We start from the raw sequence: 20930 nt of genomic DNA on the forward strand, positions 1-20930 counted from the left end.
CACTGAAGTTTAGTTTCATTCAGAAAGACAACAGAAAAAGATTAGACTGGACTGGTAATCGGTACTATAACATCTCATACTCACATTGTTTTAGGTATTAACAAAATCATCTTCAGTGATCCTTCCGGAGTGATTGAAAGACTGATACTTTATAAATATTTTGATAATAATGTCAGTTAATGTGGTCATGTGACCTTTAATTGAATGGGATAGGCTCCTGCTTGAGCAGGCAGAGTGGGCGGGCAGAAAGCAGTGGAGGCGGAGCCAGAGAGAGGTGGAAATGGAAGTGTATGAGGCTCAGCACTGGAGGGGGAGGGAGAAAAAAGACCTCTGAGATAAAAGAAAAGGCAACAACAACAACAACAACAACAACAACAACAACAAAGAAAAGCATACACACGATATGTACTCAATATTTGTAATGCAGTCATTTGAATGCAGAGTGAGAAGAGTAGCGGTAAGATAACACGGTAATGTTAGACGGCTCAGAACAAAAAAGGGCATGTGTTATTTCAGTTGTGATGAGGCAGGCAGGGGGTGCTGTCTTGCATGGTCTGTGTGGGCGAAGTTAGGCACCAACGCCAGCTCTCTGCCTTGAACCTGCGCGTGACTAAAAAAAACCTGCATGTAAATGTGTGCGTGTGTGTGAGCGTGCATGCATGAGAATCAGTGTGTACTTTGCGTTAGTTTTCTAGAGGAAGTGGACGTAGGAAAAATAAGTAGGTGAGGGAAAGGAATGGAGAGGTGTGGAAAGGGACCAATGTTTACGTTTATGTCATTTAGCTGACGCTTTTATCCAAAGTGACTTACAATTATGACTGAGTACAATTTAAGCAATTGCATGTTAAGGGTTTTCTCAGGCCTGCAACAGTGGCAGCCTGGCTGTAGTGGGCTACAGTGGCAACCTTCTGATTACTAGTTAAGTGCATTAACCACTGAGCCACCCAGTATGGAGAAAGGAAAGGAGAGTGAGTTTGGTGATGTGGCTAAGCAACAAAATGGTGAGGTAGTGAGAAGGAGGAGTCCAGAGTGAGGTAGTGAGAAGGAGGAGTCCAGAGTGAGGCGGTGAGAAGGAGGAGTCCAGAGTGAGGTAGTGAGAAGGAGGAGTCCAGAGTGAGGCGGCGAGAAGGAGGAGTCCAGAGTGAGGTAGTGAGAAGGAGGAGTCCAGAGTGAGGCGGTGAGAAGGAGGAGTCCAGAGTGAGGTAGTGAGAAGGAGGAGTCCAGAGTGAGGCGGTGAGAAGGGGGAGTCCAGAGTGAGGTAGTGAGAAGGAAAAGTCTAGAGTGAGGCGGTGAGAAGGGGGAGTCCAGAGTGAGGTAGTGAGAAGGAGGAGTCCAGAGTGAGGCGGTGAGAAGGAGGAGTCCAGAGTGAGGTAGTGAGAAGGAGGAGTCCAGAGTGAGGCGGTGAGAAGGGGGAGTCCAGAGTGAGGTAGTGAGAAGGAAAAGTCTAGAGTGAGGCGGTGAGAAGGGGGAGTCCAGAGTGACATAGTGAGAAGGAGGGGTCCAGAGTGAGGTAGTGAGAAGGAGGAGCCCAGAGTGAGGTGTGGAGAGAGAAGCACCAGAGGAGACTACAGCAGAGAGAGGCTGACTGGCTGAGGTATTGTTGGATCAAATTTTGTTTAAATAGCTTCACTGGCAGGGCTTTCATAGCAATTAAAATGGCATCTGTTGTACCAGCCTGAATTAGCACTTCACACTAATTTGGCCAATGATCAGGTATAACAGGAAGGCTGAGAAAATAATTAGAAGTGAGATTATAAACAATAATACATTTTAACTAAGATAAACAAAGATATTGAAAATGGAGCCTGGGTATCTAGAGTCTTAGAGAGCCCTGGTGCCCTGTTGAGCGATACCGATTCAACCCGCCTGCCTTACCTTGCAAAGGAAGGGATTATTAAATCCTTACATGAAATTAGGTGTATTACAGGCAGTTATGTGAGATGTAAAAGAACGAGCATCTCTGCCCTACCAGGGTGGACTCAAGACCCGCCAGACAAATCCAGACTACAAAACAACATCCTAGAAACAAAGGAATGAAGGACGCTTGGATACAGACGCTGAGAGAACAGGACAGACAATGGGAGTGGCGTTAGTCGCATTAAAACCAGCAAGACTTGATGAGCAGGGAGTGAAAGCATGTAAATACACAAAACTTAGCTAGGGGCAGGTGGAGCTCCAACGCCTGCCGCGTAAGTCAGCGTACAGGCTGCCAGTGGGTCTATTAGTGACAGTGCACTGGTCTCCAACTGGTTTCTTCCTCTGTCATGGGACATGATGCTATACACCCACACGAAGCTACTGGACATGCAAAATTAGTGGATTGTATGTAATTGGATTGAAATTGGTGACCTCTTGGGTTGTAAGCAGATGCTTGCTGCATAGTAGTAAGCACGGTGTTCAAAGTAACCACCACAGAATTCGAATAGACAGCGAGAGAAGTGCTTCAGGATGACTTGTGTCTTCTTACCACATGACATTATAATCACCAGGCGAGTGCATGTGTTGTGCTCAACTAGGGTCTCAAAGCCCTCCTAACAGCAATACTCACCAATACTTCATGTAGCACTTCGTCATTATGTCAGTATATATCACACACTTGCACATACACAGTTGTCTAGATTGGCAAGATCTGGGGGGGGGGGGTTTTTGCTTGGATATAAGGCATATAATACTCTGTTTGAGATGTATATGTAGAACTGTTCACTGTACAATTCTTAAATGTACCAAAGAGAGAAAAAACAAACAAACAAACAAACAAATAAATAAATCCCAGGGGTAATCGAGCTGATTGGCTGAGCCCTAGGAGCAGGGAAACGGCAGTGTGGCTCATCTGCTTTGGCGCGTTGAGTGCCTGGACTCAGGGCTGGCTCCGAGTTATTGCTTTTCACCGCGCGTTATCTGCCCAGAGGAGCCGCCTGCCACCTGCTGCAGCTCGCCGATGGAGAAACCGGCTGTGATGGACAGGCTGGATGTGATATGGCTCACGCTTCACACCTTCTCCCGGATCGGAGAAACCCGCAGAACTCTGGTGTGAATGCATAAGCCCCGTGCCTCATTCCCGGGTCAAGGCTGCCGGGTTCCATTTCTGATCTTTTTTTTTGTTGTTGGAAGCGTCGCCACAGATGGGAGAAGAATGTGCTACTGGCAGATTTGTGCGCTAAGACCTGCCCAGAGCACTAACGCCACACGGCGACCTCTGTTCTCCGTTCTTTGCGTTTGTCCACTCTACAACTTTGGGGATTTCTCATGTGCAGAGTGTAGGTGAACTCTTTGGAGGGGCTGTCGGGAGACCAGCAGTAACTCAAGATAATTCCACTTTAGTTGTACTTTACAGTTTTCCTTTGTAGTATCGTGTTATTTCATTAATCTTCCATCATTAATTTTAATGTTCAATCAATCTTAGAAATAGCACTTTGAGATGTTGGGAAAAAATGAAGATTGATATAAACAGATGTACCAAAGAGTTTAATTAGAGTCCCAAAACCCACTATGAAAGCCATTATGGCTGCTTGCTGCCTTTTTAAGTCCATCTCTGTGTTCTGTCATTTATTATGGTTGCGCCACCTCATAATTCTCTATGAGCACACATTTTAGGACATACACATCAGATATTTGTCGCTTGAGGTTCAAAGAAAGAATTATAAAGAACAAAAGATGTTATTTACATTCTTTTTCTAAAGGTTTTCTAAAGGACAATGCATTTAGCAGAGTTGGTTTTGGTGTTGTTTACCTATTGTATAGATGTAGAAAGTGTTTCTCTGTCAGTAGGGTCAGTAGGGTACCATAACACCAAGGTCATGGGTTTGAGTCACGATGAGCTCACATGCTACTAAACCTTTCCCTCGCTCTGGATCAGAGAGTCTGCCAACTGCTGTAAATGTCAAAATGCTGCTTAAAAGACTTTTCTTTCAGCATTTGTGTTTTCAAAGCTCCTAACTGGCTCAGGCAGACATTTGAAATGTAGGGCGATGTGTTGTAATATACTGGACAGCTTTTACAGTCTAGGTTCCAAAGGGCTGGATTAATAATTTGTTTTAAATTGGTATGAGTCAGTTTAATGTCAATAATAAAAAACATGGCCTGTTATTGGGTGAAATCTGACCAATTATAGGTCTATATGAGGCTTTGAAGAAAGGTCAGATTTAAGTGATCTGTACATTTAAATATCTACATGCATCAGTTAATGCTAAGGAAAGGCAAAGCTGTCTCTGAGTGCATTAACAGTATTAGAGCTCTATCTGTCAGGAATCTAAGGTACCTCCACTGATAATCTGAAATCAGGTATATATCAATGTCAAGTTCATTATGACCAGATCTTTCTGATGATAATAGAATCATTTGCAGAAGACATGTTAAAGATGTATATGGGAACTATAAATTACATTACCCAAAGCCATAAATACTTCCTTAACTTCAACTGCAAATAATATCCATCAGTGATGAAGGGTAAAATTTCAATTACACTTCTACTGAAGATAAAGTTGAATATTATAACTCCACTATACAATAGAGCAATCAGCAATAATTTCTACCCCACCAATTTTACTAGTTTTCCATTCCTAACATACACGTTTCTTGTATTTCTTATTAAAAATACAGATCACTCTAATATGTCTACAAAAAAACTGAAAACAAGGCTTTTCATGAACTTATATCAAGTAATCAATTAACATTTAGCAGTGGGCAAAGATTGTGGGCAAAACCACTCCTCTGTTGTCAAAAATCAAATAATTGCACACATCCATGCACCTGCCCATTTTTGCTGTCTCTTAGAAGCGACAGCTACCTTTGGGTTGCTTGGTGAACATCTGCAGAAGTACAGATTTGTCGTTGTAAGGACTAAGAGGAAGAGTTAATTCCAGTCACAAAACCAGTTGGCAGTCTCCCACTGACTTCCTCAGCAGTGTCAGGCTTAAAGAACTGGTTACATGACACGATTGTTTTCAGCTGCTGGGAAGACTGTCCAGCACTGCAGCACTGCCATGTTTAAGCATCAGTGCAACAATGAGACATATTTCACAAACCCAAAAAATGCATTATGGGGTGTGTGTGTGTGTGTGTGTGTGTGTGTGGATTGCTAGGTAAGGAAGCTATGGGGAATAAATCTTATGTTCTGCATTGAGCTAAAACTAGACAGTAGTCACTAATCCATTGTAAAGTAATGTGCACGTGCACACATTGCCACACGTATGATCAGTCAGATCGCATTAGTGTTTCTAATATTAAACTGCCATTAAACGGGAAAGGCCTATCCTCAAGAGGGATGAGATCATCCCATCGCCATGGATACTGCTCTGACAGACAGATCATCTTTTAATATTTATGCATGTCTCAGCATGCCTGAGAGAGTGCGTGTGATAGAGAGAGAGAGAGAGAGAGAGAGAGAGAAGGAGATGAGAAGGGAGTTGAAGAGACAGCCCAGTGACCAAAGCGAGAGTTCGTTTTAGTCACGGCCAGGGGTTTTGAGAGGCGTCTTTATTTACATCACGAGTCTGGAAATACACTAGACAGCCCTGGCTGCTTCATCTGCAGGGCTAGCGCTCTCTCATCCCAAAACAAAATGGGAGCATGTCACAGCCCCAACATTTACACTCCATAAAAGATCGTGTACACTAACCCTTAAAACGCAGCCGTTCCTGTAATCTGACGTTCGTCTAAAAAAGCTACCAAAACCATTCATTTCAAAAGCCGAAAATGTTGTTTTGGAATCCCTGGTTTTGGCTCCAAAAAGGGAGATAAGAGGAAACTGCAGAGAGAGAAAAGAGAAAAGAGGTGGGATTATTTATTAAAGGGAAAGTGGGGCGAGATCAGGAGGAGAGCTGTACAGGACTGTGAGAAAAGCTCTTTTGTTCACCGAGAGTTTATTAAATAATCTTTCTCTGATGCACTTTCCCTCTTTATAGTAATGTGATCACTATGGGAATTTAACACTTGCCATTTGAATCATATAATAATATGCAGATTCAGGAGAAAAACAACCCCTCTTATAAGGTGACAGGAGTACATGCTGCAGGACTGTTCTCCCTAAAGCCTTTAAATCTGTATAGTAAAGTTTTAACCCTAGTACTGAGACTGCAATGAGTTTCTATATTATTCTTTAGCGCTCTAACATCTGATGAGTGGGAATTGTGTCCTCTGTAAGTTTCAAAAATGGTGGAAATGTGCATGTGATTCATCATCTACTAGCAAATATATGGAGTAAACTGTGTGTGTATGTGTGTGTGTGTGTGACTCAGCACACACATGTGTGACTCTGAGAGTCAGTACCCACATATGTGACTCTGTGACTCAGCACACACATATATAACTGATTCAGCACAGACAAATGTGACTGTGACTCAGCACACACATATATTAACTCTGAGACTCAGCACAGACAAATGTGACTGTGACTCAGCACACATATGTGACTCTGTGACTCAGCACAGACACATATATTAACTCTGTGACTCAACACACACATACGTGACTCTGTGACTCAACACACATATGTGACTCTGTGACTCAGCACAGACACATATATTAACTCTGTGACTCAACACACACATACGTGACTCTGTGACTCAACACACATATGTGACTCTGTGACTCAGCACAGACACATATATTAACTCTGTGACTCAACACACACATACGTGACTCTGTGACTCAACACACATATGTGACTCTGTGACTCAGCACAGACACATATATTAACTCTGTGACTCAACACACACATACGTGACTCTGCCCTGCAGAGAAGAGATAAGAGGAGGAAGACAGGAAGCCGATAACCTTTACTTCCTCATCATAATGAATAGAAAGAACAAGAGATGGGCATCACGATAGGGAGATTCATTTGGATTTTGTTGTCGTAGTGACTGCATATTAAATTTCACCTGCACCTATCAGTGCAGTTTCATCCAGTGTGTGTGCGTGTGTGTGTGTGTGTGAGATGGGACTTTCCATGCAGTGTGGTTTGTTTCCCTTGTCAGCGTGTCACCATGTGTCAGTTGTTTACCTCTGTTCCCACATGGTGCCACGCCCCTCTGGTCAGGCAGCTTCCCCGCCTTCACCCAGGCCTTGTTCCTTTTCTAAACAGTGTGTGCATCAGTGCCCCACTGTTAGACTTTACTCTTCTCCATTACTGTGGCTTCATCTGTGGCCATGGTGTCATTACTGTGGCTTCATCTGTGGCCGCGGTGTGTCACTACTGTGGCTTCATCTGTGGCCATGGTGTCATTACTGTGGCTTCATCTGTGGCCGCGGTGTCTCACTACTGTGGCTTAATCTGTGGCCGCGGTGTGTCACTACTGTGGCTTCATCTGTGGCTGCGGTGTGTCACTACTGTGGCTTAATCTGTGGCCATGGTGTCACTACTGTGGCTTCATCTGTGGCCGCGGTGTGTCACTACTGTGGCTTCATCTGTGGCCGCGGTGTGTCACTACTGTGGCTTCATCTGTGGCCGCGGTGTGTCACTACTGTGGCTTCATCTGTGGCCGCGGTGTGTCACTACTGTGGCTTCATCTGTGGCCGCGGTGTGTCACTACTGTGGCTTCATCTGTGGCCGCGGTGTGTCACTACTGTGGCTTCGTTTGTAACCCTTGCGACATGGGAATGCCGTCATGTGTGTTACAGTTGTGCTTGTGTTACGTCCATGCTTGTGTCATAGTGTTATGTGCAGTTCAGACACCTGAACACTGAACAACTCCTACCACATACATTCAACACACACACATACACACACACACACACACACACACACACACACACATACATAGAAAACCCTTCTGTTTGTGTCTGTGAAGACAAGGGTGAAGACAATCTTAATAATCTTAATCTCATCCCCACCAGTTATCCTGAACTCACTCTCCCTCCTGTTAGTATAATTGACTTCTCACATCTGCGTACTCCAGGTCTCACAGACTGAGCCTGAGGGGGAGAGAGAGAGACTGTGGGAGAGAGAAAGAGTGGGAGAGAGAGAGAGAGACAGAGAGAGAGAGAGAGTAGTAGAGCACTTTAGTCCCCAGACTGATTGGCTCGCCCTCCATGATGACTTTTTGGCTGTGCTTCTGTGCTGAAAGGGCCCAGTGAGTGGTTATGAATGGCCATCATAAAATCACTCGGCAAACTGTGCAGGCAGTTTCTCTCCCCCACAACGCCCCCCCCCCCACTACCACACACACACACACACACACACACACACACACACACACACACACACACACACACACACACACAAACACACACACACACACACACAAACATGCACGCTCACCGTTACGCAAATCAGACTCTGCAGACAGCTCAACCGGTGATGTTTAATCTGAATATTCTCTGGCTATGTTAATCCCTGGCCTACATACCTAAGCATGGCCCTGACGGAGGCATGCGGCTTCAGAAGGACGAAGGACTGCAGGGAGTCTTCCTCATTCGGAAAGCATACACACACACACCATCAGGCCACCACCCTTCGTCAAGGAAGGAAAGGAACATATATATGTGCCAATTAAAACCAGTGCATCATGGCCTCACATTGTGTGTATGCGGTTGGTGTGTGTGTGTGTTCCAGGGTTGAGGAAAGCTTTAAAACACTGTTCTGGTCCATTTTTGGCCTATCGGAGGTGATCTCGGTGGTTCTGAAGTACGACCACAAGTTCATCGAGAACATCGGCTACGTCCTGTATGGCGTGTACAACGTCACCATGGTGGTCGTGCTCCTCAACATGCTGATAGCCATGATTAACAGCTCCTACCAGGAAATCGAGGTGAGGACAACCCCAGGAAGAACTCATCAGTCACTCTGTTCTTTGATCACTTCCATTACTACCAAATCAGCCACTCATGAGGCACTTAGCAGGTACTAATTAATTAATTATAGACAAAGTTTAAACAGACTATAGATTTGTGATTATTTCTTAATCAATTTTGTTGATTAGCTTTTGCTGACAGCCACTCAGGGTTTTTCCCCCCATATCTCTTGCTCTTTTCCTATACCATCATGTCTTTCTTTGTCTCTTTCTTTCTTTCTTTCTTTCTTTCTTTCTTTTTTTCTTTTTGCCCTTCCTTCCTTTGATATTTGGCAAACAGGCACATCTTAAATCTCAAACCCCAAAACTAAAGACCTCGTCGAGAGGCTCGGTGCTCTAGTAGACTTGGATCTCATCTTCGCCAGCAAATTAGTCACCCAGAAAGCTGGATATCCAAGAACAGAGGAGAGAACAGGTCAAAACCTTAGTGTCCCGGGGGAACCTTGTATCCCCAGTAGGGCTGGCTACTGTACTGGTCTCCTTACTGGACTCCCCCGACAGACCAGTCAACAACTGGTGCTGCGGGAGCTTGAACCGGCACAAAGAGAATGGAACACATTACTCTAATTCTAGAAGCTGCACAGCGTTGGCCGGTACGTCGGAGGAGTGACTTCAATCGCTGCTACTAATCTGTCAGTCACTGAAAGGAGCAGGCCTAGAATGCTGCCCAGATATGCTTAGATGTGCTCGATAATGTTCAGATGTGCTCATATATTCTCAGATGTGCTCAGATATGCCCAGATATGCTCAAATGTGCTCGATAATGTTCAGATGTGCTCAGATATGCTCAGATATGCTCAGATGTGGTCAGATATGCTCAGATATGCTGAGATGTGCAGATTGTAATTGAACAGTAGAACCTAGAGTTCAAACCTGTCGTGGTGAGGCAGCGTTTAGCTCCTAGAACCACCACCAACTCCCAAATAAACCTTTGTGCCTTAAATGTAGCAATTTTTACATTCCGGTTAAAAACATTGATATTCTCTCTTGTTTATAGTGGAGCCTATAAACTTAACCTTGAACTATCTACCAGTGCTTTATTCTGTTACTTTAGTTTTATTATTGCATGTTTAAATGTATTTTTTTCTCTTTTAATCCATTATTAAATGGATTAATCCATTATTAAATGGATTTCTGTTTAAATAATTGTACTACAGTTGTATCATTACATTTTCTAATTAAATAAATTGTTTCATGTAACTTTTTAAAACCCGGTGTTAGATCTCAGGATATAATAAACTTTCTTATTTTATTCTAACGTTTGTGCACTTTTGAGCTGTACACTAAAAAGGCTATACACATAAACTCGCCTTTATTTCTCTCTCCCTCTCTCTCTCTCTGTCTCTCACCCTCTCTCTTCCTCTCTCCCTCTCTCTCTCTCTCTCTCTCTTCCTCACCCTCTCTCTCTTTCTCTCTCTCTCTCTCTCTCTCTCTCTCTCTCTCTCTCTCTCTCTCTCTCTCTCTGTAGGAGGATGCTGATGTTGAGTGGAAGTTTGCTCGTGCTAAGTTGTGGCTCTCGTATTTTGATGAGGGTCGTACCCTGCCCGCCCCCTTCAATCTAGTGCCCAGTCCAAAGTCCTTCTACTATCTGGTCCTGCGCACCAAAGCTTGCCTCGTGCACCTCTGCAAGGCCAAAGGTCATCACCATGACAATGAGCTGGAGATGGGCATGCTCAACTCACGACTAAAGGTTTAAAAAATAGGCATTTTCTGCCTCCACTGCCAGTGCCAAGAGTAAAATGTCTGATAGTGTGTGTATGTGTGCATGTGTATGTGTGTGTGTGCGTGTGTGTGTGTGTGTGTATCCTGCAACCAAGTAGGACTTGAAAAACCAAAGACATTACAAGCATGTTGGGCCTGAAGTCACTGCACTGCATTGGTGTTTGACAACACAAGAAAACATTGTTTTACACAATTTTACACACACGCACGCACACGCACCCCCCCCCCACACACACACACACGCACCCACACACACACACACACACACACACACACCTGTGTAGCCATGGTTGCCTGTGGGAAGGCAGGCTACATGCCATATGTGTGTTCGCTGATTGCATTGGCTGCTGTCTGCATCTCCCCTCATCACGCCGCGGATCTGAAAGTCTCCTGATTGCGGGAGGAGGGTTTTCTTTCTCTCCTTCTCTCTTCCTCTCTCTATTCTTCATTATTTTTCACCACCATTCTCATCACATTCAGCAAGAGGCTCATCACGCGTTCTTCACACCCAGCTCCTCACTCAATCAGACCACCTCTCAAAAGTACCTATGAAGCTATTGCAGAACTGCAGAATTTCATAGATAAATACTTTCTTTATCACACCGTTTTGTTCTGGAACATTTCGAGACACCGTTTCACTCACTCGGAGCCGTTTGTAGTGATGCATCTGTTAGTGAATGTTGCTTGAGGAGGGAACACGTTGCCTGCAGAGCACAAGCTTTGTAGACTGTCATTAAAAGGAAGTCTGACTGCTCTGATATATTTGGTGCACGGACGTAGTCTGAAGCGTTTGTTTCTCTTGTTGTGTTCCGACGCTCCTTTTGTCTTTCGCGCAGGCGGATCGATATCGAGCTCACCCGAGAACCAGAGAGGAGCACACGGTGAAGAAGCCCATCAAGAACCCCACCCGCTACCAGGTAACGAGAGAGAAGGAGGGAGGGAGAGAGAGAGAGAGAAAGAGAGAGAGGGTGAGGAAGAGAGAGAGAGGGAGAGAGGAAGAGAGAGGGTGAGAGAGAGAGAGAGAAGGAGGGAGGGAGAGAGAGAAGGAGAGAGGCAGGGAGCAATGAAGAGGTGATCCAGTTGAATAAAGTGAAGCTAGACAGAGAGCACTTGAGCCAAGCCCAGCCTCCAGCTGGTTTTCACAACAAACACTCAGATCCACGGAACCATCTGGAACACAAAGCCCAACTCCAGCAAGCCTGTAGGTTCCTTCCTGAGAGTGTGGGTCTGGAGAATAAACTTAAAAAAGAAAAGAAAAAAAAAACCTTTCACCTGCTAAACATTTTTTTACAGTTCTTACACTCTGGCACCACTACTGGATCATTCGTCAAAGGTTAACTGGGAGGGGAGAACATATTTCAGTGGCTCCATATCTTCAGAGTCATGATTTAAATACTGTCACGGTACTGCAAGGAGATGAGGTTAAAGGTCAGATACCTGCACACTCGTATTTGCTGTCATCTCTCAACGAGCCAGTAAACCCTCAAACATGTCCATGAGTCCTGAAATGGACATACACTGGAAAAGTGTCCTTGTTTAGATGTCAGGCCTTTTATCCAGGTACGGCAGCTCCTGAGTGGATTTCATATCCCTCTATGAACATCAAAAGCACTAAAAAGTGTGTGTGTGTGTGTGTGTGTGTGTGTGTGTGTTTATTGGGATCTCATACCCAGTAAAGTACTTGTTTAACTTTTATGTCCTGAGTTGTCATACTGTATTGAGATAGCTGACAATAAACCAGCATGGGAAGAGGAAACATAACAGAAGCCAGAGCCTTTCCCACAGTCCTCCTCTGTCTCCACACTCCTCCTCTGTCTCCACACCTCCTCCTCTGTCTCCACACCTCCTCCTCTGTCTCTCCATCTCTCTCCAACAGAAGATTATGAAGCGCCTCATAAAGAGGTACGTTCTGAAGGCCCAGGTCGACAGGGAGAATGATGAAGTCAATGAAGGTAATCACCTAATTTGCTTAAATGTCTATTTACCTGCACACAGAGGGGCTGATTGTTATTTGTGTGTGTGTGTGTGTGTGTGTGTGTATACACACCAGTATTTTTTAACATACATTGTAAACCAAGCAGGGCATCTTGCTGAGTGCATATGCAAACACACATGCAAATTATTAATGTTGACAAATGTGCATGATGAAGGTGAAGTACCCCCAGCTGTGTGTGTGTGTGAGAGAGTGAGAGATTGAGAAAGTGAGAGAGAGAGAGAGAGAGAGAGAGAGATAGGCACTGAGAGAGTGAGAGACAGAGAGATAGAAAGAGAGAGAGAGTGTGAGTGAGAGATGGGGACTGAGTGAGAGAGCGAGAGCAAGAGACAGAGAGAGAGAGAGTAGGATTTTTTGTGCGTGTGTGAATTTGCATGCATCCTGGCATGGATTGTACAATATGCTGGCATCATACTTGCATGAAATCTGGCATTATACATGTTTTGGCAAATTTATGAATCCTAGTTACTCCAAAATCCTTTTAATATCATCCTCTAATAGTAATGTATGACCAGAAATCCAGGTGCCGAGCAAATGTCTGAACTCGCTTTTGCTAAATGATAAATAAACAAAACAAAAAAACATTTCTTGCTAATAGAATCAGACCTTTGAACCCTGAGCATACTTTGTATTTTACTCAGGGTGTGTGTGTGTGTGTGTGTGTGTGTGTGTGTGCGCGTGCCTGCGTGCGTGCACATGTGTGTGCATGTTTGTGTGTGTGTGTGTGTGTGTGTGTGTGTGTGTGTGTGTGTGGTAGGTGAGCTGAAGGAGATAAAGCAGGATATTTCCAGTCTGCGGTATGAGCTTCTGGAGGACAAATCTCAGGCGACGGAAGAACTGTCCAACCTCATTCAACAACTCAGCGACAAGTTTGGCAAGAACGCCAAAAAACAGCCGTGAGCAGCATTCTGGGTGGGGCAGGAGGAGGGGAGAATAAGAGAGGGGGCGGGGCAACAGGAGTGGGGAGGGGGAGGCTGGAGCCAGGATAGGAGGAGAGAGAGAAACCGGGAGAGGGAGCAATTTGGAGACAAATGGAGCCTTTCTCAGTTGCTTTGACTCCAGCTCTGAAATGGTGTCTAATTATGTAAAACTTGCTCTTGTTCTTGACACACGAAATTCGTCTGTGAAGTGCCAGATACTTAATCATGAGCCACTGATGACTGTACCAGAGAAAATGTTCTCAACAAAACACATCTTCAAGGTTCTGGAAAAATCCATCATTTCCTCATTTCCTTCCGCTGCTTTCTTTCACAAAGACTATAAAAGAATTTGCAAATTACTGACATTAGGACTGAATTCTCAAAAAGAACATAACTTGCGCTCATATGTGTAATGAGATTAAACTCTGGGAGCAGCTGCCCATGGGTTCCATCACATAGCGCGTCTAGGTGCACTTAATAATCCGATAACTGCAGAAAATCAGATTTTGCCACTAATCCGACGAACGTGTTTACATGCACTTGGGTAATCAGATAATTGAGTCAGGCAGTAATTGGATTTCTATTTTGCCACCAGCCAGTAATCTCACAGAAGGACATGACGTAAACTTCAGACTTCCTGCCGTGGCTTTTTGTAAACGTGGACCCATTTTACGGGCAAACGTGGATCTTTGTCTTTTTCTAACGGTTGCTAATCTTGCGCAGTGCTGTCCTTGTTATGGCTTTCCCTGTACTGATGCCTTCCAGGGTCTGGGGGCCATATCCCAGGTGCCACGTTTAATTCTGCTTGCCAATTCCGGGGCCGGCTCTGCATTCTATCTGGTTATGTTTGCTTGCATGCGCGGATGGAGAAAACCAAAAGGAATCAGGGTGGGGGTGTACATACGGTGGGCAATCCCATTACTGGGTTAAAATCCTGCTCTCCTTTTCAGATTTCTAAATCAGATTTCTGGGCCTTTATCCGATCTAAGAAATCGGAGTATGCTGTTTACACGAACACTTGAATTATCAGATAACTCCAGACATCCGATTGGGATCATTAAGTGCATGTAAACACATGCGTTGTCCTCTGCTGGTTACAATGTGTTTATTCCCCAGCAGTTTGCAGTAAAATGTAGTGGTTTCACTGAACCAAGCAAAGATTAAGATTTGCTTTGGGAAACAATTTCATTGCAACAACAGTCTCACAATTGAAAATTCCTAATAAATTGAATGACTGGACTCTCAAAAAGTTACTATTTGTTAAGATTGGCTCAGTCCTACAGCAGTTTTTTTTTTTCATATAACTTCCGAATAGATTACTGTACTTTCTGTACTGGAGTTTCACTGCTTCAGTAAATGGAGCTTTCTAGGAACTGACATTTGGGAGAAACGTATTCGCCTGAAACTCTCCTTCCTGATGGCATCTTTTCCCAACAACCCCCCTGACTCCTGCACTCCTCACGCCTCCCCTTCCCCTCCCCGGCTCCCACTTCCCATCCTGCGTCTGATCTCCCACTTCCCATAGAAAAGGAGGGTCTGACCTTCTGACCCCAAACAGAAGCTGCTCTGATCACCAACTCTAGTCACAGTGACCTTCCCCCCAAACTTAAAGATGCAGTCTGCTCTGTAATCGCTCACTTAAAGATGCAGTCTGCTTTCACACACAAAGATGCAGTCTGCTTTCACACATATATGCAGCAAGATTATAAACTAATAAACAGCAGTATATTGTCTAACAGTTGTGCTGTTATGTACATGTTATGGTAAGAAATTTGAGAAAGATCTTTTAACATTGTGATGAAGATGTGAACTGTTTCAAGATCTTGTTAAAGCAACTGATAAACCCTCTTAATAGAGGACAGAAGTACAATAGTTGAAATGTTATTTATTGTTCAGGGGTAGTGGGCAAAAATAGGAAAGCAGTCTACATATCAAGAACATCATATTCAGGTCCTCTTCTCCTTTCCTCTCTTCTCCTCTCATCTCTTTCCAGACAAACGAATGTTTTCCTAGAACACAGAACACAGTCTCTGAATATCTAGATTTCCAGTAAGCACTGGATTTTCAGTTTACAAACACTTTCACCACATTTGTGTGATCTGGAACTAAATTTCAGAATTCAGCCTCGAGGTTTTCAAACCCCACATACTGAAAACTGAAACACCGTCCCCTGCAAACTCAAGATACTGACGAATCTTAAAAAGCGTTACATTTTAATGAGGCGCATTTGAAATTCAGCACCCTTCTGTGTGCATAAAATGCAACAGCCCCTCCCCTACGCGCCAGGCTCCGTCTCAAACTGGAGTCTGGATTCTGGATTCAGATGGTGTTTTTGGCCCCTATGCCCATCCTACCTCAGCACCTGGAAAGTGACCTGCATCCAAGCAGCCACTAGTCCAGCCATGAGAAGGGGAGGTGGAGGCACAGCAGAGGTGGAGGCACAGCCCTCCACCAGCAGCGCACACACAACCCGAGTACGCCAGGCAAAGGGGGAAAAAGGTGCCAGGCCTTCTCTCATAGGGAAGATGAGAGTGTCCTCTTCTAGTCCCCATGTATTCTGTTCTGCTGTAATCCCCATGTATTCTGTTCTGCTGTAATCCCCATGTATTCTGTTCTTCTGTAATCCCCATGTATTCTGTTCTTCTGTAATCCCCATGTATTCTGTTCTTCAGTAGTCCCCATGTATTCTGTTCTTCTGTAATCCCCATGTATTCTGTTCTTCTGTAATCCTCATGTATTCTGTTCTGCTGTAATCCTCATGTATTCTGTTCTGCTGTAATCCCCATGTATTCTGTTCTTCAGTAATCCTCATATATTCTGTTCTTCTGTAATCCTCATATATTCTGTTCTGCGGTAATCCTCATGTATTCTGTTCTTCAGTAATCCTCATATATTCTGTTCTTCAGTAATCCTCATGTATTCTGTTCTTCAGTAATCCTCATGTATTCTGTTCTTCAGTAATCCTCATGTATTCTGTTCTGCTGTAATCCCCATGTATTCTGTTCTGCTGTAATCCCCATGTATTCTGTTCTTCAGTAGTCCTCATGTATTCTGTTCTTCAGTAATCCTCATGTATTCTGTTCTTCAGTAATCCTCATGTATTCTGTTCTTCAGTAATCCTCATGTATTCTGTTCTGCTGTAATCCCCATGTATTCTGTTCTGCTGTAATCCCCATGTATTCTGTTCTTCAGTAATCCTCATATATTCTGTTCTTCAGTAATCCCCATGTATTCTGTTCTTCAGTAATCCTCATATATTCTGTTCTGCGGTAATCCTCATGTATTCTGTTCTGCGGTAATCCTCATGTATTCTGTTCTGCGGTAATCCTCATGTATTCTGTTCTTCAGTAATCCTCATATATTCTGTTCTGCTGTAATCCTCATGTATTCTGTTCTTCTGTAATCCTCATATATTCTGTTCTGCGGTAATCCTCATGTATTCTGTTCTTCAGTAATCCTCATATATTCTGTTCTGCGGTAATCCTCGTGTATTCTGTTCTTCAGTAATCCTCATATATTTTGTTCTGCGGTAATCCTCGTGTATTCTGTTCTTCAGTAATCCTCATATATTCTGTTCTGCGGGTAATCCTCGTGTATTCTGTTCTTCAGTACTCCTCATATATTCTGTTCTGCGGTAATCCTCATGTATTCTGTTCTTCTGTAATCCTCATGTATTCTGTTCTGCGGTAATCCCCATGTATTCTGTTCTGCGGTAATCCCCATGTATTCTGTTCTTCAGTAATCCTCATATATTCTGTTCTGCGGTAATCCCCATGTATTCTGTTCTGCGGTAATCCCCATGTATTCTGTTCTGCGGTAATCCTCATGTATTCTGTTCTGCGGTAATCCCCATGTATTCTGTTCTGCGGTAATCCCCATGGGGGGCGGGGGGGTGTGTGATTTGCATTACATTCTGGGATATTCTAGGGGTGCACAAAAGAAATCCACTGTGACATCGCAGGGGATGTGTCTGTTGTAGCAGAAAATGTGTTAGTTTATGCTGAATTCTTTTTAAAAAGCTCCTTATTGTGACTCTCCACTCTTTAACAGGCTATCTAATTAGCACCTTGCAGTACACACAGTACAGTACACACACTTCGTATTGCGTATTATAGTCTCTTGTAAGTCTCTTAAGACAGATCACTTCTGTAATGACCATTTCTATATGCACAAGAGTTTGTAGGTGTGTGTGTGCAGACATTAACCCATTTACTTCTGTTACTGTTTCCAGACTGGAAGATTATCTTTTGCTGAATATAAAAGATGTTTTCACTTATCAATAATGTGTCAGAAAATGTATTTTTCACTTCAATGGAAAGAAATATTGATTAAGAAAATCATATTGTAATATTTTCAATCCTAAATTAAATAGATTGAAAAAAAAACTATGATGTTGATATTTTTAGATAGCATACCTAAATAAATAAAGTCTCATAGTTGTGGATGTGTTTATTTCATTGTTTTCAACAGTACATTTTTGTTTGCTTCCTTTTTTCCATGCGAGCATGTGTGTATGTGTGTGTGTGTGTGTGTGGGTGTGTGTGTGTGGGGGGGGGGTGTTTTGCTCTGTAAAATACCAACTGGAACGAGAACAAAATCCAAAATCAAAGTCTGTATCTGGGCTGTGTTTTCCTTGTGATCCAGCAGAATGCACGGTGCTTCAGAGAAAACCCAGGAATATAACCGATTATTCTCTTCTGACAGTCCTGGTGTGGGCAGTGTCACTTTACAGGACATGGCTATTACGACCTCTCAAGTTATATGTCACTTCTGTGTGTGTGTGTGTGTGTGTGTGTGTGTGTGTGTGTGTGTGTGTGTGTTGTGACTTCTACGCTGACAGTATAGCCTCCCCTGACAACCTCGCAGTTCCATTATGCTTACACTGGAGCATATGCCGGGCTATCAGAAAACACAAGTCACTTGCCCAGAGAATTCTTTAAGAAACCCCTGGAATTCTTTACAAAGAGCTCTCCAGAAACCTATGGAATTCTATATGAAGAGGTCCCCAGCAACCTCTGGAATCCTTTACGGAGACACTGACTCCTCTGACAGGTTCTTTTGCCCTCCTGACGGTGCTGTGATTGGCCCGTCATCAGAACTCGGATTGAAGGAATTAGAGGCTAGTGTTCTCCCGTAGCCATTCCATCACATGCGCTCTGCAGTGGAGACTGATTTCCCTGATGATGTCTGACAGCATGGGGAAATCAAGCAGGGATTATTTTATTTACCCAACAAGATGTAGCTTTTCAATAAAGGAAACATTCGATGTCCGACTATCACCATGGTGTCAGTGGAATACAGTATATTGGGCTTCTTTGATGCTGCGAGTGAAATTAAAACGAACTTTTTGAGTGAAAAATTATGAAAGAAGATAAAGAGTGCCTCTAATGACATCCAAATTGTCAGACGTACGCAAGCCTTGAGCTTCCAAAACCACAACGCATTCTGTCAGCGTTCCTGTCATCCCGTGGCGTCCTGTATGGAACCTTCCTCGTCTGATGCAGCTCCCCTGAGTGCCGCGTCTTATGACCGTGCGTCTTGTTCTGCAATGACAGTCACTCAAGCAAGACCAAACATCTGGTCATGACTAACTCAAACACACACACACACACACACACACACACACACACACACACACACACACACATCCTGAACATAGGCAAGGACAATTACACATGTACACCCTTATAAACTTAAGACTAGCAATACATGTTCATGGTGCACTCATACATTTAGAATGTACATATGCACATATAGTGGCCCCCCCCCCCCCCACACACACACACACGTGACCGCTGTGTGTGTAATTATACTGAAATGAACTATGATCTCATGACCACTCACGCAAATACATTGACTACAATAATACACTGAGCAACAGTTCGCACAAGCCTACCTGAATACAGTATAACATATACAAACACTGTATGCTGAAATTATACTTAGGCAAATATACATCTCTCACTGCTGGAGTCTCTCGATTTATAATTGATTAAACAATGGTTCTTTTCACTCGGTTAGGCAATGGCATATTGCTTGGCAACCGTTCATTAACTGCAAAAAGGCTCCGCCATAAAAACAGAATACACATCAAATCCCCGTTCTGCTTTTCTAATAAAACACTAAAAAAAAAAAGACCCAAATGTCTAGTGTCTGTGTTTTGGGGGCCCTATTTCTAGTTTACTATCTGAATTTTTTCCCTCCACAATTCCACCGAAGGGTTTCAATTCCCTTTCAGAGTTTTTTAGTCTCATTTCAGCTCAGATTACACTACACGCAGGGTTGTAGCCTTCCTTCCTGGGTACTCGCAGTTTTTCACAGCTTGATGTGATTCATCTCACTAGCTAAATCAGTCACTTGAGTTGAATCGGACGCAGCATAGTGCCCGGAGAGAGATCGGCTATGCAGGGGCGGCCGATGGGCGTCCAGGGCAGGGGAGAGCCCCCTGTGATGTCACACCTCACCTAATTGTGTGTCCACGGGTGCCCCACTTTTCTTTGACTTTACATTCAATGCGAGACTACGCTGATGCAATTTGTGAGAATGGTTACTAATGAACCCTGCACTTCCACACTTTCCACGCTCTTTTTCTATTCACTACTTATGAAAATTTGTACTTATTATTACATTATTATTATTATTGTTGTTGTTGTTGTTGTTGTTATTATTATTATTATTATTATTATTATTATGCTCATTAAGCTGATGACCTTCTGATGACCAGTGGCGATTCACCTGTAAATTGTAACATGCATCAATGCAACTGGCAGACTGTGCAGCAAACCAGCACACCTGAACATGGAAAACACAAAGGCCTCGCTTTAGTCTCGTAAGAAAGGAGATAAGGACGCAGAAGCAGTGAAGTCAACTGTCGCATAAAAGTTTATCTTTGACCGCGCAGAGCTCTTACGTGAAGTGCGTGCCTTCGGAATTTACCGTGCATGCAACGCTCCCCTCTGATAACAAGAGACAGAACCTGCATTTCATCTGCAATAAACTCTCAGTGCCCCGCTCCACTCACCCTGTCTCCGTCCGCCACGCTCTAGGTCCCTTCGCATTCCTCCATTTTCTTTACTCCTCTCCCTCGTCTCTCTTTCCCTGCTCTCTGTCTTTGTTTACAAGGGTATGGAGTGCACAGAAGGTCAGTAGTCTTTAAACTCTTTGGCCAGCGCAAAGCGGCTCAGAGAGAAGAGCACAATGGCAGCTGTAGCCTGAGACAGGAGTTTCTTTATTTTTTCATAGCTTCCTCTATGAATGATGACACAAACACACACGTATGACGGGTTCAGAGCGAGCACCAGATTCATTAGCTGGGGTATCAAAAACAAACAGTGAGTCATGCTCGGCTTGGTAGCTGTTCTAGCCAAATGCAAAGAAGAATGCAGAAACTAGCCAACAGCACACAGCGTGATTGTATAGTTTTGCAAAAAATATTTTGCAAATATACCGCAGCAACCTCGCTTTTCTCTCTGAACGGTTCACTAGTAATGCTAGCCAGCTAGTGAA

General features: G+C 43.8%; 1 protein-coding gene and 1 long non-coding RNA gene across 2 annotated transcripts in view; one reads left to right on the forward strand and one right to left on the reverse strand.

The window, feature by feature from the left end:
- trpc7b (transient receptor potential cation channel, subfamily C, member 7b) overlaps positions 1–13404 on the forward strand; it is a 45438-nt gene extending 32034 nt beyond the window's left edge. Inside the window, exons 7-11 of the mRNA XM_027009643.2 lie at positions 8552–8747; positions 10258–10479; positions 11348–11428; positions 12388–12463; positions 13262–13404. Coding sequence (XP_026865444.2) covers positions 8552–8747; positions 10258–10479; positions 11348–11428; positions 12388–12463; positions 13262–13404 — 718 coding nt within the window. The remainder of the gene's footprint in view (positions 1–8551; positions 8748–10257; positions 10480–11347; positions 11429–12387; positions 12464–13261) is intronic.
- A 1885-nt stretch (positions 13405–15289) lies between these two features.
- Positions 15290–20558, reverse strand: LOC113577159. Its single transcript, XR_003410593.2, has 3 exons — positions 20446–20558; positions 18837–19011; positions 15290–15433 (listed from the first exon to the last, which is right to left on the reverse strand). It is a non-coding gene; the product is annotated as an uncharacterized LOC113577159 (long non-coding RNA).
- Between the last annotated feature and the right edge of the window lie 372 nt (positions 20559–20930).

Source organism: Electrophorus electricus, chromosome 2 (assembly GCF_013358815.1).
Source record: "Electrophorus electricus isolate fEleEle1 chromosome 2, fEleEle1.pri, whole genome shotgun sequence".
Lineage (NCBI taxonomy): Eukaryota > Metazoa > Chordata > Actinopteri > Gymnotiformes > Gymnotidae > Electrophorus > Electrophorus electricus.